Raw genomic sequence first — 23,439 nt, 5'->3', positions numbered from 1 at the left:
ACTGTGCAACTACTCCCATGAGGATTTGATTTACAGGATCGCAAATAAGTCTGGGAAAGCATAGCCCGAAACATTTGCGGGGACGCCCTGAAATGATTCATTATTACGTTGGCACATACGAGCCGCTACATCATCAAAAGAAGGTAAACTTTGAAGTGCTGTTACATAGCGCTATCCACTCCCCTAGGCAGCTGATCTCCGAAGTAGTACACGCGGCAATTGAAGCCATATCATGCCCTTTAGACCCTTGCTGTAGTTCAGATCAGGTGTCAAATATACTACTCATGCTATTTCATCAGTAATGCCTTCCCATTACTTTCTCCTTATATGCAGTATCGAGTAAATACCTCTTGAAAAAAAGGGGGGGGGGGGTCAATGGTAATGTGGCAGTGCTGAAATTCTGCCAGCACCATCATGCAGCTGAACAGTGTGAATTGCCACGTGGGCTAGGGTTACCATCGTCTCTGGCACACACTGCTGTTCTGCATGAGCCATCCAAGTAAATGGCTCGCTAAATAAATCCCACATTTGTTGGTGACAACATAACGGTGTTTGTAGCTAAGCAGACTTTTAGGACTTTACAAAAACAGTGCACAATGAATAATAGAACATATTGTATAACCAAAAAGAAACAGAGTTGTAATACACTTCTTTTCATTCATTCAGTAAAGTTTAATGCCCAAGCAACGAGCAACAAGAAAAGAAAAAGCTTGGTGGGGTGGACAAGAAGCAAACATAAGGAGTCAGTGAACTTCAGCTGCTTCAGCAAAGCCAACACGTTCAGCACCATAGTCGAAGACGGTGTAGTAGCGGCCAATGAAGACGTCGCCAAAAATCCACAATGGTCCTTGTGGGGCTGGTATGTCCAGTCCCACAAACCCAGAAAGACACAAACTGCGACGAAACTGCTTAATCTGAAATATCACAGAGCAGAAAAAAAAAAAAAAAAAAAAATTAAATCTTAAGTGCTGCTTTTACATAAGAAATAACAATACTTTTTATTTATGTGAGGCAACATAATCCGCTAAAAGCCACAGCCTCTTTGCACACAAATGACATCAGGTTCATGCACAGGAGTGAGACGCCTAGTGAAGCCCCAGTCTAACACGTCTATGACAGTGTGATCACCGACACTGTTCAGTAAAGAACTAAACTTCAAATTTATTCATGTGGTACATAATAGCCTACCTGTAATCAAAACAATGAACAAAGAGGAGGATATAACAGCCTAGCTATGACATCAACTGTGGCAAGTGAATTAAATAATTCCACTCATCAGAAGTGAGAGTCAGTACAAATATGGTCCACTGCAGAAACTTTCTCAAGGTGTAGTGAATTGCACCCAAAACAAGCTAGTACGCCAGCTGCTCACCTCAGCAAAAACTAATATGTACAGGTGTGGACATGAGTATACGAAGCACGCATATTTGTTGAAATTAAAATTACGCCTTCTGCATCGAAGATAAGAAAACAATATCTGTCAAAGTCAAAGGGCGCTAGCTTCTACTATCGATCAGCATATACTATTACTTCCAGTTTCAATGATGCAAAGCGTGAAAAATTTTAGAAGGGAATAGGGTGCTCCGTATACTTTTGTCCGCACTGGTATCTGTATTCGTTTGTTAGCAGTCACACAGTGTGACAGCCAGGGGCAAGATTCTGGATATTGTTCTTTTAGCTCTCAGAATTCCTAAGAGAAATGCAGCCAAACACCAGTGCTAAAGACCGTCAATTAGCTGCTTCACGAAAAATTTACCTTTCCAACGTTCTCAAATGCAAAAAGTCTCGGGTAGAAAAACTTGTGAAGACGAATCTGATCAAAAAATTGAATCAACATCAAGCTGCAGTATTCAGCTTCTTTATGTCCCATGTGTAATATGTAACTGCTTTTACCAAAAACAAGTACGCTTCATCGCAGCAGGTGCATACTGTTAAACTAAACACACTATAGCAAACTTACAGGTGGTGGTGAGCAATAACATACTATGTTTAGCTTATATTTTATGGCAATACATATTGCGGTTCTTACTATTAACCGCCATATATCACTGTATTTCTGTTACGATGCTACATAAATATACACCTAGAAATGAAACTCACCTTTAGAACATAGTCATTTCCTGTCAACGTGTATGTATGATTTCCTATCTGGAACTTAACGGCTGGAAGCTTAGGCACATCTTCACACTTCACTGTGTACTGAAAAAGAATTAAGCACACAGGAGGTGCGACTGCAATAATTACTAATACGTTAAAATTCTAACCCATACAAAATACACATCTTAGACAAAACTATACCGGTTAAAGAAATCAAATATTCACAATAAATACCAAACAGGATGCAGCTTGGACAAAACGCAGGAACACAATCTAGTCAAGGTTTAGAAGAGTTTTTTTCTTTCTTTCTATTGCAGAGTGAATAGCAAAATTTAAAAGCAAGACAGAACAATTGTTTAGAAGGCCAAATTAGCTTGCATCACATGCATAAGTGCAATTAGCTTGGCTAGTTTATCTAATTCATACTCATGCCATCTTGAGTGCTGCCCTTGCCTACAATTACATGGTAAACTAATTCAATTTTTCTTGATTAGTTCTTGCAACTGATCGTTTCTTTCTCTAGAAGACAGTTTGGAACATTTTTCTTGCTGTGATGATCACCATAATCCAATAAAGATGAAGTTAGAACTGTACTTATTAAAGTGCAACTTTTGCCAATCATTTGTAAGTGTAAAGAATGCATACTAAGAGCATGAAACAGAAGATTACAGCTCTACAACATCAGCAGCCAGTTGTCTTGACTTTAAATCTTTTTTTTTGTTTTTGTTTTTGTAGCAATTCCTTTACAAGTTCTATTACACCCCCCTCTTGTATCCTGCACATTTTGCGTGAGGCAGGAAAAATAAGTGACTCCAGAATGTTAAGTTTACTGCCGTGTACATCTCGTATCTCACATGCAGCTTACTTGCAGTTTTCTGTGCCAAGCACGAGCCATATATGCTTTTATATGCGAGAATTAGCTGCTTTGGTATGCAAGTTCCCTCCTATCCATGGCAGCATATGCAAGCTAGCAACAACGGTTTGCCACCTGTCCTCAAGCAGAGACCAAAACAGTGCCCTCCTTCGCTTCAGAGTTTTCCCAAAATTCATTTTCAAGTGAGCAAGAAGGTGTCCATACTTGGCCATGTGAGAAAGGGTAGGCGCCAATAATTTTTTGCAGTTTCATTACTTCTAACGAGGGACCAGCCATCAGTGAGGTGCCCGTGTCCGCTATAGCTTGACAGCCATTTGTACAAAAGGTCAGAGAGCTGTTCTCCACAGAGATCCTGGAATATGAGGAAGAAAACATACTTGTTGAACTCAGCCTAGGTAACGTAGCAAAAAGACATATTTTTACATCGGCAGCATTAATATATAAGAGCCACTGAGTTAAGCCCTAAATACTGCAAGCTCAGCTTCAAAACAGTTTCACAAAACGTTCATGGCATAAAGACAGGCGTAAACAAAATTACAGAACATAGGCAAAAAACAAACAAAAAACACGGGAAAAAAGTAACTATAAAAGCTACAAAAATCTACAGTGCAAGAGATGACGCTTCAACTCCTCATATAGTTATCGACTGCCTAATGACAGGTAGCTCCGTATGCAGTCAAGAAGGCCATTGTGTAATAAATGCTGAGTAGATGAGACAGAGTTGAGAATTCCACTCGGGATTGTTTTCGTATTGCCACGCCTACAAAAAGGTAATAATCCTTCAAGGCTCAAGAAAAGCTTCACATCACCTTTAATAGTATGTGCAATTTGCAGCAAATGTGCTAGTTTTCTGCCAAAAGTGTGCCTTTCCAATATGACAACACAAGGCCTCATACTGCAAATGTCACTAAGTCTTCACCCTGACTAATCCGAAGTTCTGCACCCACCCTCATACTCCCCTGCACAGGACAGAGAACCAAGTTTGCAACAGCCTGCAAACAGCAAACACAAGCTGTGCAAGTATTAAAACATTCTGTTCAACAAGCAGTTCTCACATCTAGAGCATCAAGCAGGCACAAGGGGTCAAATGATGACATGCACTGCACTGACAGCATTCCACTTCTAGCTGGCCTACTTTATACATGCACAGGAGTCGCCAGCTTATTCTCACAGCTGCTGAAGTCTCCCTTCGTTGGAGGGAGTTTCAGCCTCGTGTAAAATTTGAGGCGAAACTTAATCTCTGCATTTAACGGCATGATGTGAAAGAGTCCTCATTTATGTACATGTACTCTGCTATTCGCTATTTATCACTGATTCCTTAACATGTGCCTTTATATTCTGGCACATACTCGTTAGCATACAGTCATAGGATACCATATGACACGAAATACCACCCTGCATAGATATAAAGGCCCTCTCGAAAGCCAAGCCATAGGAGCAAGCCTGCGTGGCCTATGAACAACATGTCTTACTTGGAATCCAAGGGTCCCAGGTTCTATTCCCATATCCTATCAACTTGGCCACATCATGTGGCCTCGCAACGTCACACAACTCATCAATCAATCAATCATTGCCTGTTCATATCACCTGCCAACTACCATATGCCTGAAGCATGCTTGTGGTTCTCACTCACATGGTGGCAATGATGACAGTGATGGGGATTTTCTGCAGAACAGGGCTCTTTTAGTGTTGTCACATTAATACAGTACAACTTTTGAATACCTCTGACAAGAATATTTAATCAACAGAGTGGCAGTAACCATATGCAACTCTTTTTCTGCATAACAGTTTGACCAAAATGCAACAGAAGGCTATGACATACCCATCAATTGCAAACTGCCAGTAGCCTTTCTTTGTGACAGGAACATAGTCAATAGCGCCTTTGTAAAAGCGCTTGTCCACACCGCCGAATGTAATTTCACCACCAGTAGAAGAGTTGCCGTTTCTGGAATGCGTGTACAAAACAGGAACAGTTGTACTCACTACTGGAAAGAAACTCGGTCCACAAAAGGCATTTGAAACAGCCAAAATGCACCTCAGGTGCTTCGAACAAGAAAAACATAGTGATGGCTTGTACCCAGTACAACTAAGCAGGCACTGCCATTAAAATGAAGTGCAAATGTTTAAAATAAGCTGCTACGCATTCCTCAGGAACAATGCACGTCTTTGAGAAAAAGAGGCAGCACAGTTTTAACCCAGCACCCGGCTGATCCTTGCCTTAGTTGCTCATGTATCAATAAACCTAACATACTTAACTGTTACAGAAGGTACAAGATATCTGGTACTACAAAAGTCAGTTTCAGATCTCTATGCATAAAAAACGCAGCATTTTCCTGAGGGAATTACTTTGCAGCGGAGAATTTATCTAATAAAAGTAGCTAATGAAAGTATGCAAGCATGCATCATTAATTATGTTTTACTTGACAGTTTGGGAGAAGCAATGATACGGCAAAGATCCCTAGTATGAGACTCACTGGCTGTTACTGCAGCCCATTCTCTCACGAGGAGCTTCTCCAGATCCTTAAGGCTTGAGCCTGATAGAGCTAAGTCCTTGGCTGAGCTATTAGTCTGATCTCCAGATTTTCTTGCAAGCCCACCTCAAAACCTCAAATGTTATAGGTCCACCTGCTCCTTGCAGAATTCGCATTCTTTTTTGAACCGAAAAGAATGATTAAAGGCCCATGTTTGTAGATGCCTGCGCAGAGCGCTTTTTTTTTTTTTTTTTGCTGATGCCTTTAACCAGAGGAAGATACCTTCAATGTTAGTTTGTGGTATTGCAATATGTGTGCACATGTAGTAAGCATGTTTGAGTAGTCTAGCTCATCAGGAGGAAAATGAGAAAACCGAAGGAAAAATCTGGCGGAAAAAGAAAAAGAACAGTGAGTGAAATTCCAGGCCTTAAGGCACAGTATTCAAGTCATTATTGGTATGAATCCCAAGAAATGTTGTGGTTCCAGGGACTTAATAAAGTTATTTATCCTCCCTTACAAAGAAAAGTTCATATAACACATAAAAAAAAATGATGGTTGATTCAGCGTGGTTAGGCGAAATGCATATTAGGTGTGGTAGTACTAGTCTTTCGATTTCAGGCTGCACACACTAATTAGTATGCACTTGTAACCTAACACATCATGCAAAAGCCCATCTGACATAACCAAGCCATATGAGCGTGCCTTTGTGGCCTAAGAGTAGCCTGTCTGACATTGGATCCAAGAATCCTAATGAGTGCAATTCTCATCTCAAAAGTATTGGTCAAGTTGCCTGCTCTTGTCAACAGCTCCACATTTTGCAATTTGGCACCCTACTTCAACCACTGAAGGGTGTCAGGTAATGGCTGACGAATACAAAGAATTCAAATTCTTTCGCGTTCTCTCTAACAGAGTTTTACATGTTCTCATTGTTTTTTGTGCACTTTATTATTCAGTGTGCTGATGCAATAAACAGCTTCAGCCTTTGTATGCTAACAACTGTGTATGAGGAGTATGGGAGTGACTGTGCACCTTTCATGTCATGTCTATCTTTCATGAGCAGCTTTCATGAAATTGCAAAGCGATCTTGGCTCTTATGGTAAAAGCCAAGTTCTCATGTGGTAACCTATCAATACAATGTAAGGGGTCCCACATCAAGTGTGTCGTGATAATAGCAAGACACAAAAATCATGTGGACTTAATCAAGTCCAAGTGCAGCAGATTAAGCATTCTTATTGTGTCAAAAGCGAGAGCAACAAATTAAAACGTATATGCCTCTTGACAATGACTGCAGAAATTATTTGTCTACACTAGCCGTTTCAACAATTTAATCAAAATTGCTCCATAAATATGAAGAAGGGACTCGTGTAGAGGACCATAAAACCATTCTCCAAGGCTCAAACCAAACAGTTTCCAAAACACAGGCAGACGAATGTTTATACCAATCATCTTCACGTAGGTGCAAGTAATTTGGAGAAAGGTAGCTTACCGATTGAGAAAGAATGAAAAAACAGGTTCAGGTACGAGGCCTTGCAAGACCATGTTGTCAAAAACAGTATTTGCACCAGATGCAGCGATGCTTTTGAAGCCAAGACCAAGGATGCCATCAAACTTGGCTGCTACAAATGTCAAACCTGGCTCAGTGACAGCTTCAGCAAAAGTCTGGTTTTGAACCTGCGTCAGTTATGCGAGAATACAGATCAGCTTCCAGCTGCATGCAAACTCAAAAACATTGTTAACATCTTGTTAAAATGGTAGCCAAAGTCTGCAAGGCAGATCAAATAAGCAGACTATTACTGCCTAGTTTGTTAGCAACTAAAGTCATAAAATTGTATGCTGAGTTTCTGCCCTCTGGTTAAGATTCACAGAGAGGCACCAAACCTTAGCTGTACATTCTTTCCTTGGAATATTGTGTAGTGCGTTAGAAAGCATAAACAGTCATTTGGGTCTTACCAACAAGCAATAAATTTCTAACCCAAATTTTTTCTGTTGTGCCATGATTGTGACATAACAAATGATTTGAGGTCAAGTGAGGTAAACGAAATCTACTGTATGGTGAGCACTTTCTTTGTTTCTGTTCATACCAAGTCTTATGCAAGCCTGCAAAAGTTGGAATCACAAAAAGAATGAACAAGGGGTAATTACATCAGAGTTCTTGCATGACATTATGAGACATCAAATCATGTTACCTCACAGCTGCCGTTTATACATGCCGGGTAAAGCAATATGTGAACAGAATGAATTATAGGTAAATACAGCAAATATAAAATAAGCATTTTTTATGAAAAATATGGAATTGCTAAAGGCACGCAAAATGATGCGAATTTCCTTTAGTCAGTTTTCTAAGTTCATGAAGTAATGATAAACTCCCCTATGAGCACACAAAACTAGAGCTATCCATTTGAGCATTGTTCACCTCTACATTGCACAATTAGGAATGTTTGTGGGGTTTAACATCCCACAGCAACTATGGCTATGAGAGACGCCGTAGTGGAGGGCTCCAGAAATTTCGACCACCTGGGGTGTTCATAGCATGCACTGACATCGCACAGCACACGGGCGCCTAGCTTTTCGCCTCCATTGAAAACCAGCCACCGCAGCCGCGATTCAATCGCATGCCCTTGGGCACATTATTCGAGCGCCCTAACCACTGCACTACCATGGCAGGGCACATTTCACAATTAGTATAAGCACTAATCATTGCAGAAAAGAAAGGTAATGTAATTTGAGAACACTCACTTCAATGCCTGCTAGTGAAACAGTGTCAACACTAAGAAAGCCAGTCATGCTGCCAGTCCCATAGCGCAGGGATATAGCGGTTCCATTTTTACGGTATGATCTTGACTTTGTGTGATCATACTTCTTGTGGAGTACTGCAAGGAAATGAAGAAAGTAGGAAAAAATCAAATTCACGTCAATTTGAAACAGCATATCACATCTGTGTTCTCAAAAGATGCCAAACTTGCAGCACGATTAATGGTATATATTACACTGTGCATCTAAAATATTATGCTTCCCACTGCAAACAAATATGGGCAGGCATGCGTTAAGAATATTTTATACAACTTATTACAGTCAATAGTGCAAGCTTGGTTCCTTCTCTTTTATGAAACTTCCTGCAGAGTGATATTATGAATACAGACTAAATATTGCCGTATTGAAAAATACAGAAATCAAACATTATAGGTCAGCATATGTGAAAGCTCAAAAGTCTGGGAAATATTTAAATATGACAGAAGGAGCACTGCATAAAAACTCACAGCATGCAATATTGGTCCACTTGCATCGCCTTGACGGAACCCATAGATTTGATGACCCTGTGTCAAAAACAACCCGGAATGGTTGTGGCGGTACTCCTATGCTGATTGGTCCATAATATTGAGCCTAAAATTGTGGAACAACCAGAAATATATTGTAGCATGAAACAATATCAGTTTCTCTCACAAAACTATGTTCTGATAGCCAGGACATCAATAGCTTAGGGTAATTATGTTTTTTTTTTTTTTGCTTATTTTAGTATACTTCTTTCAGATCACCTTTTCTTTATCTCACTTTTAATGACAAAGCCACAAAGCTACACAAAATGAATAGGTGTTTCGACACTTGCGTCTCCCATAGCCTGAGCCGCTTTGGGATGTTAAACCCCACAAACCAAACCAACCAAACTTGAACTAGATTTGCAGCACACACAATCTAAAAAACTTTTTTCAAATAAAAAAGCTAGGTTAGCATCAGTACTTTAGTGGCACAGCAAGGTTGTTTGGTTGTTAATCCAGAGTTGTGATAAACTGAAGCCTAAAAATATAATTACAGAATTTATCAAGCCGGAGTACCCGGATTCGATCCAACCGCAGCGGCTGCGTTTTGATGCAGCAAAGAGGCGTCCGTGTGCTGTGCGATGTCAGCACAGGTTAAAGATTCCCAGGTGGTCGAAATTACTCTGTAGCCCTCCACTATGGCTCCTTTTTCTCTCTTTCCACTTTCACTCCCACCTTCCTTCCTTCCCTTATGCCGGTGTCCACAGAAACAAGTGTGACAGCTATACTGCACCTTTCTCTTCCTGTGAACCAATTATTAATTATTATTATTATTATTATTATTATTATTATTATTATTATTATTATTATTATTATTATCATCATCATCATCATCAAGCATGTCAAAACCCAAATAAAAGTTAAAATGTCAGCATAAATAAACAGGCAGAAGTGTGTACTCACGTTAATGTCAGCTGGAAATATGAAAGAGAAAACATGCAATCATGCGAATTAGCAACCAATTGCCAGAGGGTTGAATACAATGTTAGCATTATGTCAGAAAGTTTTGAAAAACATAAAGCAAATGACCTATTATAGGAGTACACATGCTTCCAGTCTTTGTCAGTGTGGTTACTCAACTGCTTATAAAACCTTCTTTTGATACTGTTGAGAAAAATAGCTATTCACAAGGCGTAAGAATGTCATATGCAAGATGTGAGGTCGTAATATGTGAAAAACCTCTGTATGCACCAGCTATACAACCCCTTGTAACGAGAACAAGGCTGGCATGCGCCATATTCATTCAATGCTGCATTCACTGTCCTTGAAATAAGTCCATGCTCTGTAGTTCAAAATTACGAGCGAGACCGCATGCACTTGGGGCAAAAATTTATACACATCAGCAACGAGCATACTCACGTCAAGGTAGTTTGAGAGGGGCTCAGGAATGGGCAGCTGAGTGCTGTCATCATTGTAGTATTTCGGTTGGGCCACAACCACCTCAGTGTCTACTTCGCCCAAGGTCTGTCTTACAGATTTGAAGCGGTGCAATGGAATGCTGCAAATAATAAAACAAAGAATAAACGCAAACTGAAAACAAATAAAAGCAAACTTATCACAAAAGGGAGGTCCGCATGCAAAATACAGTACTTAAATTGCTTAAATTACAAGGAAAAGGGAAGGGGGAGCTAGGCGAAGCTTGATTTTTTTTTTTTTTAACGCCAAGGCCTGTTACTGAGCATTTGTCAATGGAAAGTAAGTCCAGCTCCGCGAGTACTGTTGCTTTCCAGCGCGGTTTACGAGTTGGTAATGGCGGCGAACCGGTAATGACAGTAGTAAGATTTACAGATTTCGTGCAGGCCTTTAAAAAAAAAAAAAAAAAAAAGAAAAAAGGAACTCTCGCCATTAATGCTCTCCATGTCGTCCGGATAATTTCGCGGGCATTAATTTCATAGACAGTGCGCGGCCACGATATGCGAAGTGCCTCAGCATTGCGGCGGCATGACGTACCTGATGAGGGCCGCCGCCGAGGCGACCAGGGCCAGCAGGATGAGAGTGGAAACGCGGAGCGATCCGCCCATCCTGCGCGACGCGGAGCAGCAGAAGAGAGAAGAATGCGCGCCGCATCCACGCGCTTCGCCGCGACCGCGTGCTCGCCCAGCAGGCAAATGCGGCGGCGGCTGGCCGCCCCTCAGCAGCAGGTTCCGTTCGAACTTGACCTCCCCGGAGCATCGCTCGCTCCCCTCTTATCGGCGCGGCCTGGTTCCGTTTATGTGGCTCACTGGGCCCGAAAAATCATGCATGCGGACACTCGCACTGCAGCAGCGGCGGCGGCTACATCGTGATCGCGCCCGCACATGCCAGCAGCAGCCGCGCCGGCAAGCAATGCTCGAAAAGGCTTTCGTCGTTTGTGCACGGTTGGCGTTCTGTTTCATTCACAAACTATAATGAATTATGTAGCAAGGGAATACCCGTTGAGGAAAACAGAAGGGAATAAGAAAAATTAGGGAGACAAAGGAACCAGCATGGGTGTGGTTTCAATGTTCTAAATATGCAGGTCTACGATGCAGACTGGGCTCGAGCAACTGGGGTTATTTGAAATGGGCTACCAACGCGCAGGCATGCCCGCATTCCTCCACCCAAATGTGGCTTCCGCGCGGGATTCGACCACACGAACTTGGAGCCTGGGTTCAGCAAAATCGAGCAAGAAACCAGATACAAGCAGCAGTGCACTTCTTAGAAATAAAATATGAACACAATAAATTTTATTAAATTCAAATTTACACAGCGAAAAATTGCTCCATGATAATGCTTGATTGCACGTAATAAAATAACACTCATACCAGGCTTGCATCCAAGGAACATGTCTGTGAAGAAATTGGTCATCCAATGAATTTTTTTAGCATGCTCTGGATTGGCTTCTTGAGCAAAGTCCTGTTGGCATCGACTACTTTTAGGATGCTCTCCAAATAGGCAGGTGACATCTGGTAGGCGTTGTGGGGAAGGGTGAAGGTGAATAATAAAATGGCCTTTAGTGGTGATTTGCTTATGCACACCGCGTATGGTTTTTGTAGGAACTGTGCAATGTGAGATAGGGTACAGCAATAACTTAAAAGGGTCTTACCTGCTGTCCATAAAAGCTGACAAAATCCATCAGCAACTTTGAAAATTTACTGTCACCACTCCTTTCATCCTTTACAAGTGTAAGCCAATTGACTAGCTCTGCAAGAACACTTTCTAAGGGGCCCTGTGGAAAAAAAGAACAAAAAAAAATTATTTTATGGCGCAAGAAAAAAAAAATTACCTGCGGAAAAGAAAGTCCTTACCCTTTTCGCAATTATAGTATGGACAAAGGTAACAAGCGTCTCAGCACATACTCTTGATTCTTGAAGTACTCGCCTGCATAGTCACATCAAAGTTCGCACTTCAGTCAAGCAATCAATGCTATTTTCATCACTATGACAAAAGCTTGCTTGGCTGGTTTGTGGGGTCATATCTTTCAGACAATTATTCATAAATAATACAGCATGCAAAAAAGAAAGAAAGCACAATAGAACAGGTATGCCAAGTACCAAATTTAAGCACTCAATTGCATGAAAATGTATTTAATTGTATAATATGCTCAGTAAAGTCAGGGCAGCATGTCATTGCTCAGCCTTAAGTGGCCCACAGTGTTCGTAAACTAATGAATGTACAGTGTTAATAAACCAATGAATATCAAGCAGTGGAGCTTGTAAAGACCTGTAAATGACTTAAGGCATGATAGAATCATGCAGTTACATGATCTTAGGGTACTCAGTTTTTTGGGGTATCTCCTTTTTCAGTTACAGTCATCATTTAGTTCCCCCCACATAGGGAAAAGTTAATCATTATGCAGTCCAAACTTTTGGAATAGATTGTGTGTAACACAACGTTCATGTTGCCTTCTTGTCATCTGCAGTATTAAGGGGTCCCACTAAATGCATTCAGCTCCAAACTTTGTAGCAGGTTACAGTATCACTACAAATAAAAATGAAAAAATAGCATGAAAAGTTAATACTATGCCTCAAGCAAACAGCTGAATAGTCCTTAGGAATCCCTTCTTTGATGAGTGCTTGCACAAGTTCTCCTTGTGCCCTTCCTAGTAAGGAATACAAAGAAACCAAACAAATCTTAAGTAAACGGCTCAAGACACTCTCTACAAGAGTATAAATAAAAGCATATGCGATAAATTTTCTATCAACTAACCTATGCTCTCTGTAGAGATCAATGGGACTAGAAGGCCTTCAATTGTCACATGTGGCAAATCCTGTGCAAAGGCTATGATGGAATCAATGAGTGAACGGGCTGTGGTGCCTTCTTCCAAATTTGTGACCTAAGAAAGAAACCATGCAAAACTGACTCAGAAAACAGATTTTGTAACCTGTAAACATAATTTTGTTTGTGCATTGTTTCAAAGAAAATTCCAAAGTCAAAACAGCAACTAAAATATACACACAATGCTATGTTGCACCTTCTTTGAAGGAACATTACACCCTATGATTGGAACTGGGATGTGATAGGCACATGTGTATTTCCACTGTAGCACAAGAAAGAGCAAGTCTTCTATGTACCTTGGGCAATAGAGCAGATTTCACGAAAACAACACCGTTAATGAGGCTGATCTCCAACTTAAGATCAGCAAACGAACGAAGAAGCAGCAGCGTCTTCGAGTCAGCGATACTGTCCGTCTCGAGCTCATCGCAAACTGCAGCGACCTGTAAAAATAATCAGAAGGAACATCAGCGAGAACATCGAAGAATGATAATGCAAACTGCCTCATGGAAACTTATGCTTCAGTTTGGTTGCAAGTGTGCAGCAAACACTAAGAAACGGTTGTATTTTACATGTCATGAACTTTTTTCCTGACAAAGTTGATGTCACTGCTTCAAATTTATGTTTTATTTCTCTTTGTATTGGTGTACTTCCCGCTTTTGCAAATTTTGTCCGATGTCTGTAAAAAGAAAAGGTGAGAAACTCAGAACTTGTGTATTACTATTTGTTGGTTGGTTGGTTGGTTTGAGGGGTTTAATGTCCCAAAGCAACTTAGGCTATGAAAGACGCCGTAGTGGAGGACTCCAGAAATTTCGACCACCTGCGGTTCTTTAACGTGCACTGACAACGCACAGCACACGGGCCTTTACTATTTGTACATAGCTGTTTAATGCCATATTGTTGAATACGAGTGTATTGTTGTATGCAGTTTAATTTGAATATGAATATAATATGTAGAAACTTCGTTATTTATTTTTATTTGTCCATGTGAAGAAACACTTATGTATGTTGCTCGCTGCAGCGCTGCATACAAGCACAATGTGCTTACGCGGCACAAAACCGTAAAAAAAAAAAAAAAAAAAAAAAGTAAATCCGTGGCAATGAAGCAATTACAATCACAAAAAAAAAAAATTATAATAAAATAAAAACGCTCAACGCGCTCATTGCTGCATACCGTTTCTGGCCTTGCAGAAACCATGAAACGCAGGTCAGCTGTATGAATAGTTGTTTCATCGCAAGAATGTAGAGCTTCCTTTATCTTCGAAATGTTTACCTGCAAAATCGACAAATGCAGAAGAAGCACTCGCGACAGCGAAAACGCGAACAAAATTCACGAAAGAATACGCGCAAAGGACGAGGACAAAATAGATACACAAACGACAGGACTAGGATATCTATTTACCTCGTCCTTCGCGCCGTATTCTTTCATGAATCATGAACCAATTAGGCCAAATATTAGTTCTACACAAACAAAATAATATCGGAATGAACATGAGGTCGCATGTACCCCCACGCTTTCTCAACGCAACGCTGTTATCTCAGTGTTATCTCAGAGCAGTTACCACAGCTTTGCCACAACGAGGCATTGTGCACGGTTACTACCTGTATTTCTTCAGGAAGATCTGTTAAATCATCTGGGGCACCACACACTTCAAGCTCGTCCCTTTCTGGCCTGTACGGTGCATTGGCATTGCTCGCTGAGATTTCCTCTTGGACTTCTTCGGGTTCCGACGTTTCCATGTCTAGAATGTCACCAAATGGCTCCGGTTCAGAATCACGGGGAAAAAATTGAAACAGCGGCACACAGCAGGGGGCTTGAGAGGCAAGGAGTACGTCAGGACACGAAGGCTGCTCCTTTCTGCTTTTGGACTTCAGTTCTTGCAGCAGCTCCAAGACCAAGTCGCGTTTACAGTCTCTATAAACATGGCCGTAGAGTGGGAACATTATTATTCAGCAACAACAAAAATTTCGTCGCCACTATCAAGCTCTACTGATTAAAGTGCTTGATGAGTCCGATCAGTCCGACTATGCAACTTTCGCGCGCAGCGATCGGCTTTTGACCTCGTCCGGACTCGTTAACGACCCTGGATCGACTTCTTCAGCGCTGGCTCGCTGGTTTCGGTTTCATATGCGCGTGTACTTATGTGCGCTGTCCCAGTTTTTACGCGGGCTACTCCGCAAATCCCCCCGCATAAAACTTGCGCATTTTTTAGCATTCATTTCAACGCACCAGGTGGATAGAGACTTTATATTATCAATTCTTCTGTACTGTTGTAAAAAAAAAAAAAAAATTGTACTGTACAAACTATGCTTTGTGTCCTTTCTTCGAGTAAGAACGCAACAATGATTGCGTGCGAATTGCAATTCCTCTTTATAATGCACTGTATACTTTGACGATAAAATAAATGCATAAGTAATAAAATTGATTGCACTACTTTCGAACTATACCTGTACTTTAGAGCGAATCCTTGCCATGCATTGCATCCTTGTGGTCAAGGGACATTGTAGCTCTCGCTTAGCAACGCGAGTCCCCATTAATTGCATGTGTTGAATGTGTCAGGTGCGCAACCACAGCACGGTCATGGGGAATGAATAATTTACTATCTTTCTGCGTTTACTGAAGCAGCGCTAATCTTGTAGCTAAGCTTATGGCGTGAGTATTGTCTCGAAAATGGAGATCGCCGCCAGCGGTGCGTACTATATAGTTCGTGAGACCCTTCCGTGTTCGAACCGGAATGTTGAGAGGCAAACTCCTGCAACGTTAGTGACAGTAAATGCGTCATCCAGCTACACACCTAAGGCATAATGATAGGAAATGTCCGTGCTGACACATGTCCTGGTATAACAGTGCGAACCTGTGCCTCGATGTTGGCGTCAACTCCGACATCTTCAGCAAGCGCTTTGGACTTCGACGAAGAGTTATCGTATCCAATATTTCGATAAGTGAAAAAGTACTCTTCAGATCTTTTCGTTTGTTCTAGTAACGTTGCTTCAGATCCTATCATAGGTGTACATATAGAGCACAAAAGAAATTCCAGAGGGCACTTTGAGCCAAGTGCGATGAGGCGAAAGCCTTTATTTGATGGTGGTGGTGGTGAAAAACTTTATTTAGTGGAGCCGCGAAATACTCGTTACAAGGGCTGGGCCGGCTCCTGATCACGGGTGGTGGCCAGCAGGCAGTGCCTGACGGCGACCGCTTCAGCCCAGTCGACCAGTCTCCTTTGTGGAGCCGGTTCTGAGCTGGAGACCGCGATCTCCCAAGCCTCGTTGTCCGTAAGGCGCCATTCGGCCGGTGGTTGAAACTCCGGGCATCTGAACATAATATGTTCGAATGTAGCTCTCGGGGCCTCGCAGAGGGAACATTCGGACTGATGAGTAGAGGGGGAGAAGAGTGCCAGCAGTGCTGGGGAGGGAAAGGTGCGGGCTTGAAGGTGTCTCCATGTTATTTGTTGTGGTTTAGTTAAGGAGGGGTGTGGGGAGGGTAGTGAAGTCTTTCAGACCGGTAGTGTAGTGTAATGTCGTTGTTGGTGATCAGCCGATCTCTGGCACTGCCTAGGTCCTCGGTATCTGTTGCTCGGTCGACGTATGCTCGAGCAGCAGAATTGGCCGCTTCGTTACCGGGGTTGCCCGAATGGGCTGGTACCCAGACAAGGTCTATGGGTCGGGGTGTTTGAACGTTGGTAGTTAAGATTTTGTGAGAGGCAGCATGTAGCTGGCCTCGGGCGAAATTTTTGTATGGCAGTTTTAGAATCGCTGAGGATAAGGGTGGCAGTGGAAGAGACTATCGCGATGGCTATAGCGGATTCTTCCGCTTCTACGGACGTTCGGGTAATGATAGAGGCTGATGTGATGTGTTCGAAGCGGCTGGATACCGCGCATATCGCATAAGCTGAGCGGTGTGGATATTCTGCGGCGTCCACGTAGACCGTGTCGGGTTCGTTCGCATGTGCTCTGTGTAGGGCACGTGCTCTCGCTTTTCGTCTGGCCTGGTTATGAAGGGGATGCATGTTTTTCGGAAGTGGGTGGACAGTGAGGTGATCGCGGACTGTCTTTGGAACTGCATAGGTTTCTACTGGAGGGGGACCTAACGGTCTAAGTTGGAGAAAGGAAAGAATGTGGCGACCAGTTTGGGTAGTGGAGAGCCGTCCTAGTTGGGCGATGCGGTGGGCTTCCACCAGTTCGCTGAGGGTGTTATGAACTCCCATGCCTAACAGTCGATAGGTTGGGGTGCGCTTAGGTAAGCCGAGAGCTGCCTTATAAGCGTGTCTGATGAGAGCATCCACCTTGTCTGTCTCTGCTTTTGTTAGATATAAATACGGAATCGAGGAAAGAATGCGGCTTATAATAAATGCCTGTACTAAGCGTCTGAGGTCATGCTCGCGCATTCCACAGTGCTTGTTGGCTATACGTTTGATTAGGCGGGTGATCTGATGTGTTGTGTTAGTCAGTCTGGAGAGTGTATCCGTGTTAAGGCCGTTGTCTTGTATGAACATACCTAGTATTCGAAGTTTGTGAACTTGTGGTACTGGCTGACCATCTACGGTGATGAGCATAGGGGGTTGGTGGTGTTTCCGCGGGCTTGGGTGGAGTATCAGGAGCTCGGATTTGGTGGAGGAACATGCAAGGCCTATTGAAGCTGCGCATCTTGACACCATGTCTGCCCCCTCCTGAAGAGTTTCTTCCATGCTACCTACATTCCCAGTGGTGGTCCACAGGGTGATATCATCTGCATATAGAGAATGGGAGAGGTTTGGAATCTGTGACAGCTTTTTAGCCATGGGGATGAGTGTGATGTTAAATAAAAAAGGGGAAAGGACTGATCCCTGCGGGGTGCCTCTATTACCGAGGGTAAAAGTGGGGGATTTTAGGGGACCGAACCGAATTTCTGCTGTGCGATCCCGGAGAAAGGCTGAAATGTAAGCATGTGTTCGGTTTCCCACATTCAGAGTGGATAGTGCATCCAATATAGAGGAGTGATAGACATTGTCAAATGCCTTTTGCAAGTCTAGAGCCAGCAATGCTCTTGTGCGTTTGCAGTGTCGGGGATGGAGAATTTCTTCTGATATCTGTAGCATGACATCTTGGGTGCATAGGTGGCTGCGGAAACCCAGCATTGTGTGAGGAAAAAGGTCGCGGGTTTGCATGTGTGTATGTAGCCGATTCAAGACAACGTGTTCAAAGTTTACCAAGACATGAAGTTAGCGAAATGGGCCTAAGGTTTGAAAGACTGAGCGGTTGGCCGGGTTTAGGTATAAAGGTAACCTGAGCGTGCGTCCACTCTGAGGGAAGTGTTCCCTCTTGCCAGTGCTTGTTAAAGAGTTCTGTTATTGCCTGGATGGAGTTTTCATCGAGGTTTCTAAGTGTTTTGTTCGTGACCTGATCGGCTCCTGGAGCAGACGTAGTGCGGAGTTGGAGCATGGCTGCTCTGACTTCATATTTTGTGATGTCTTCGTCTAGCTCATGGTTTTGGGTTCCAAGGTACTGTGGTAAGGGTGTCTTCGGTGTGGTTGTGAGGTATGTATCTTTTAAGGATTGAATAATGTTGTCGTTGTCCATGTCTATGCCATGGATAAGACGCGTCACATTTTTCTGCTGTACATTCTTGGCGTGATCGGGTTCAAGAAGGCATCGTAGCAACCGCCACGTGTCCTTAAGTCCTAGGTTTCCAGCAAGGCGGTCGCATACTTGACCCCATTGCTGGTGACTGAACTGTGCCGCGTGCGTCTCCATTTCCCTTATGAGAGCGGAGATGCGTAGCTTCAGGGCGCGATTGTGTTTGTTTTTAAGCCATCGCTTCTGTAAGCTCGAGTGAGCTTCCCACATGTGGAGTAATCGGCTGTCAATCACCTCCGAGGTTTGTGTGCACGGCATTTCCGATGTGGCCATGTTCACGTCCTTGTTGAGGTTAGCCAGCCAATTTGTAAGGTGGTCTATCTGCTTCGGGGCCGCGGTACGAAGATCGCGAAAGCGATCCCAGTTGGTGATTTTGAGTTTCCTCTTTACACGGGGGGTTATAGAGGATAGTGAGAAAGAGGTCTCAATTATATAGTGATCGCTACCAAGAGAGGTTTGCGTGTTTGTCGAATAGCATTGTGTTATGTTTTTCGTGAGTGTAAGATCGGGGGTGGTGTTGTTCTGTACACTGTTGCCGATGCGCGTGTACTGTTGTGTATCATTGACAAGGGTTATGCCCTCATTTTGGAGAAGTGTCCAGAGTCGGGCGCCTTTACTGCAAGTCGTTTTGTATCCCCATGTGATATGGCGGGCATTAAAGTCTCCTGCAACTATCAATGGTTGGTTAGCGCTGATTTGAAGGGCTTTTTTCATGGCCGCCATTAGAGGAGCAGTTTTCCCTTTCGGGGAGCTGTAGATATTCAGAATGAATAGACTCGTTCCTTTCCGCTCTTTGGGAAGCAGCTCTATCAAATGGAAGTCGATATCTGCAACGTCCATGTTGTGATCAGTTGCTGTGTAGTTGCGGTGAACCAGCGTCGCCACTCTGTACTGAGTACAGTTTGTTGGTGTATGAGGAGTGTAATTGAGCAGTTTTACAGGGGAGTTTGTTTCCTGCAGTGCGATTATACCGCTGGTGTTTCATCGGCCGGAAGGGATTGAATGTAGAGCTGCAGATTACTACGCTTGGAACGAAAGCCTCTGCAGTTCCACTGCCACACCTTAATGTCCTGTCGACGTCCTGCCATCTTGGGGCTGAGATTCGGGTGGGATCATTTGAGATACTGTGGTAGAGAGTAGCTTTTCTAGAGCAGTTTGAATCTGGATCTGTTGCTGCTGCATCTGCTGCTCGAGCATCGCTATCCGCGCGTCTACTCCAGCTGCCCATGCGTTCGTGCTGGTGGTCATAGATTCAACTTTTTCCGCAAGCTTCTCTTCGAGTAAAGCTATGGAGGCGACCAGATCAGGCTTTTGGGAGTCGACCACTGTAGGAATGTCTTGGTGAGGTGCCTTCCGTTTGGCGGGTGTATGAGTTTTAGTAGTAGATGCTGTGTTGTTGCATGTGGGAGGAGGAGGCGGAAGTGGGGTGGAACGACCTGGGAGGGGAGTGGAAGAAGTTTCCATTCCCTCTGCGGGGGAGAGCTTGTGAATTAGCGTTTGCATTTGCTGAGTGAGCTTTTCAATATGATCATTGAGTTTTTTTATTTGATCATTCTGTCGTTGAATTTGCTTGCCCTGAGTTTCTAGCTTTTCTTTAAGTTGCTTATTTTCTCGGACAAGGGAGGAAGATCGTGGGCCCCAGCTCACCTTATTTTCCGGCGGAGGCTGGTCGGTCAGGGGCGGGAAAGATGGCGAGCGGTTCCTGGCGTTGGTCGAAGCGGCGGACGCGGCGGACCTGGAGCGGACGCGGTTAGTGGAACTCGTCCGGTGCTTGCTTCGGGATTGCCGGGTTGTTTGCTCGGCGTCTGCACCAGCTGTCGAGCGTGTCAGTCTCTTGTTGCCCGGTCTGTTGAATCGCTCCGAGCAATCGCGGGAGCCCGTAAAATGGGGGCCGCCGCATAGAATGCACTGGGGTGGACACGTTGGAGGGTCGGTCAGTACATGGGTCTCCCCACATCGTTGGCATAAGTCCTTTTTGGGTGCCGTGCACACGTCGCTGCGATGTCCCGTACGACGGCAGTTGAAGCAGGCTTCTGCTTTGGCGATGAATGGATGGCAGTGGTAGACCGCTCCATAGAAGCGCAGCTGTTTAGGTACTGATTTGGTATTTATGAAGGTGACCAGAATTGATTTGGTGTGGCCGAGTCGGCGTGCATCGGTGATGAGATAGGAGGGGCTTTGGTTGAACGTTTTTAGCTCTGTAAAAATTTCTTCCGATGTCTGGTCGTAGATAGCATTATAAAGGATGCCTCGAATGGCGTTGTCCGGAGGAGCGATATACGTTTTCATTGGGTAGACTTGGTCGATTATCTTTATAGATTCTAGTTGTACATATCTGCGGGCACGGTCTTCGGCTGGCGTGCTGATAGTGAATGAATTGTGCCTGGGGTTGATTCGGATGGCGTCTTGCGTTCGCACTACGTCTATCGGTAGCTGCAGAGCGCTGGTGACTAGAGACAGTATATAGCCTCCGTTGTGTTTACTTAGGTCGAGGCCTCCACCGGGGCGGAACACGATTTTAAGGTCTCGTGTCGGGAGCTTGGGCAACGGTGGCGGACGCTTTAGAACGGTGGAAGACTTGCCTTGCGTAGGCTGCGTTGGTGTGGCTGTGCCGGCCGGGGGCTGATGAGTCGAGCTCGTGGGGGCTTGCTGGGCAGAGAGGACATCGGGGTGAGCCATACGTCGAGCCTCCATGGCCCGGTCCCATCTTGATGCAGTATCAGTAGCCCCATCTTCAGTGCGCACCATGCCGCTGTTGGTGGGCCGTGAAGTCGGGGGAGTGAAGGGTTAGGCCTAGGCCTAATGTGGCGGTGGTCGGCTCCCAGAGCAATCTCAAAGTTTATCCGCAAATTCGGGAAGACGGACCCGAAGAGAGGGTGGACAGGTGCTTAACACCTTCATGCGTCGATTGCGGCTATTCGAAACATGAACAGTCAAGAAACGCCGCTGATTCCTGCTTTATTGCGTCTGGTTCTGTACGCTGTGTGGTGAGGCGTTCGAGGAAGCGCCAAATGAAAGGCGGAGCCCGGACGGCTGGATCGGACGCCCGGCGGGGTCAACTTCGATATGCGTGAATTGCCTGGTGATGTCATCGGTTATGAGCGGACGTGATGTCATGACTGAGTGTGATGTCATAATGATGTCAGTTACGGTTATTATACGTTACAGGATGTTCCGTCATGACGTCACATCCGATTATGGCCGATGATGTCACCAGGTGACGCCGTCACAGTCTCGCTGTATCCCGCGGAATCTCGCGAAGTGTGACACCCCTCGCGGACGGACGCTCATGAGCCTATAAGGCTTTCGCCTTAATATATGTCAACTTGTTAGCGCTTTTTCTTGTAGCTAAAAGCTAAGCTAGGTTCGTGAGCTATCCGACAATGCTCCATGCTCAGTGTCCCACAACAGCCTGCCTTCGGGACTCACGATTTGTGCGATCTTTTGAAGAATAACTAATTGAGTGGCATATTCTTTTAAAGACACAGAAGCATTACGAAAGACGAAAATCAGTGGATGGCACTGAGTCTAATAAATCAGTTCAAATTTTTTAAAACGATTACACTATTCCCTAATGAAAAATTTGAGTGTGGCTATATAAGCTGTTTACATACATACATACATACATACATACATACATACATACATACATAAATACATACATACATACATACATACATACATACATACATACATACATGCATACATACATACATACATACATACATACATACATACATACATACATACATACATACATACATACATACATACATACATACATACATACATACATATATACATACGTACATACATACATACATACATACATACATACATACATACATACATACATACATACATACATACATACATACATACATTATCTTGGTTGGTTGGTTGATTTGTGGGGTTTAATGTCCCAAAGCGACTCAGGCTATGAGAGACGCCGTAGTGCAGGACACCGGAAATGTGCGTGGCTTGACTGAAGCGAAAGAAAGTGGCGTCCGTGTGCTGTGCGATGTCAGCGTTGTTGCTGTTGTGGCTGTAGGAAGAAGGAAAAATGCACGGGCCTGCTACTGGCTCTGTAGCTGAGCCACCTCCGCTGCATCGTGCGGACAGAAGGGGAGGGTTGGTAGAGGTGGTGAAGGGTGGCAGTTCCTGGCCCTACAGAGCTGGGACGGTAGGTCAACGCCGCTTGCGGCGGGGGCTAGCCAGCCACTGATTTTTATGTGTTGTAGGCTGTCATTGCACCCGCCACCGCATCGGTGGCGGTGGGCGGCGCGAGTCTTTCTCTCCCTCTTCTTTTTATTTGTCTATTTTTCTCTCCTGTGCGCACGAGGCAGCGGAGGTGGCTCAGCTACAAAGCCAGTAGCAGGCCCGTGCATTTTCTTTTCTTTCTTCCTACAGCCACAACAACAATTTGTTAATTGGTTCACTGGAAGGGAAAGGCACAGTATCTGTCACACTTGTTTCTGTGGACACCTGAACCGCGCCGTAAGGGAAGGGAGGAAGGTGGGAATGAAAGTGGAAAGAGAGAAAGGGGAGCCGTAGTGGAGGGCTACGGAGTAATTTCGACCACCTGGGGATCTTTAACGTGCGCAGACATCGCACAGCACACGGACGCCTCTTCGTTTCGCCTCCATCGAAACGCAGCCGCCGAGGTCGGGTTCGAACAACAACAACCACAGAAGAGAAAACAAAGGAATAAGAAGAGGGAGAGAAAGACGTGTGTGTCTGTGTTTGTGGGGTTTAACGTCCCAAAGCAACTCGGGCTATGAGAAACGCCATAGTGGAGGACTTCGGAAATTTCAACCACATGGGGTTCTTTAACGTG

The 23,439-nt window shown here is 44.0% G+C and overlaps 2 protein-coding genes across 2 annotated transcripts; both read right to left on the bottom strand.

The window, feature by feature from the left end:
* Positions 1–664: 664 nt before the first annotated feature.
* LOC146191438 (lysosomal aspartic protease-like) lies at positions 665–11,291 on the bottom strand. Its single transcript, XM_084599947.1, has 9 exons — positions 10,707–11,291; positions 10,116–10,254; positions 8,700–8,823; positions 8,179–8,312; positions 6,929–7,113; positions 4,794–4,916; positions 3,176–3,323; positions 2,101–2,199; positions 665–914 (listed from the first exon to the last, which is right to left on the bottom strand). The coding sequence occupies exons 1-9, from the start codon at positions 10,775–10,777 to the stop codon at positions 744–746; spliced, it is 1,194 nt and encodes a 397-aa protein (XP_084456073.1). The 5' UTR covers positions 10,778–11,291; the 3' UTR covers positions 665–743.
* Positions 11,292–11,435: 144 nt separating this feature from the next.
* On the bottom strand, positions 11,436–15,044 carry LOC146191437 (Fanconi anemia group E protein-like). Its single transcript, XM_084599946.1, has 8 exons — positions 14,592–15,044; positions 14,164–14,262; positions 13,289–13,432; positions 12,924–13,050; positions 12,741–12,816; positions 12,023–12,095; positions 11,821–11,943; positions 11,436–11,680 (listed from the first exon to the last, which is right to left on the bottom strand). Exons 1-8 carry the CDS (start codon positions 14,931–14,933, stop codon positions 11,579–11,581), a joined length of 1,086 nt encoding a protein of 361 aa, XP_084456072.1. The 5' UTR covers positions 14,934–15,044; the 3' UTR covers positions 11,436–11,578.
* Positions 15,045–23,439: the final 8,395 nt, after the last annotated feature.

This window comes from Amblyomma maculatum, chromosome 4 (assembly GCF_055883805.1).
Source record: "Amblyomma maculatum isolate TAMU_Amacu chromosome 4, ASM5588380v1, whole genome shotgun sequence".
Classification (NCBI taxonomy): domain Eukaryota; kingdom Metazoa; phylum Arthropoda; class Arachnida; order Ixodida; family Ixodidae; genus Amblyomma; species Amblyomma maculatum.
The sequence above is the reverse complement of the archived record's forward strand: the minus strand, read 5'-3'. Positions and strand labels throughout refer to the sequence as shown.

Bases quoted from the DNA above. Each gene is read 5' to 3' on its own strand.
- LOC146191438 (XM_084599947.1), bottom strand. From the start codon at position 10,777: ATGGGCGGATCGCTCCGCGTTTCCACTCTCATCCTGCTGGCCCTGGTC. The intron at 8,313-8,699 runs GTGAGTTTTTAT...ATTTCCTTGCAG, and splicing joins GTGGACCAATATTGCATGCT to TACTCCACAAGAAGTATGAT. The intron at 3,324-4,793 runs GTATGTCATAGC...CTCATATTCCAG, and splicing joins TGGCAGTTTGCAATTGATGG to GATCTCTGTGGAGAACAGCT.
- LOC146191437 (XM_084599946.1), bottom strand. From the start codon at position 14,933: ATGTTCCCACTCTACGGCCATGTTTATAGAGACTGTAAACGCGACTTG. The intron at 14,263-14,591 runs GTAGTAACCGTG...TCGATTTTGCAG, and splicing joins ATCTTCCTGAAGAAATACAG to GTAAACATTTCGAAGATAAA. The intron at 13,433-14,163 runs GTATGCAGCAAT...TTATTTTTACAG, and splicing joins TTTCTGCAAGGCCAGAAACG to GTCGCTGCAGTTTGCGATGA.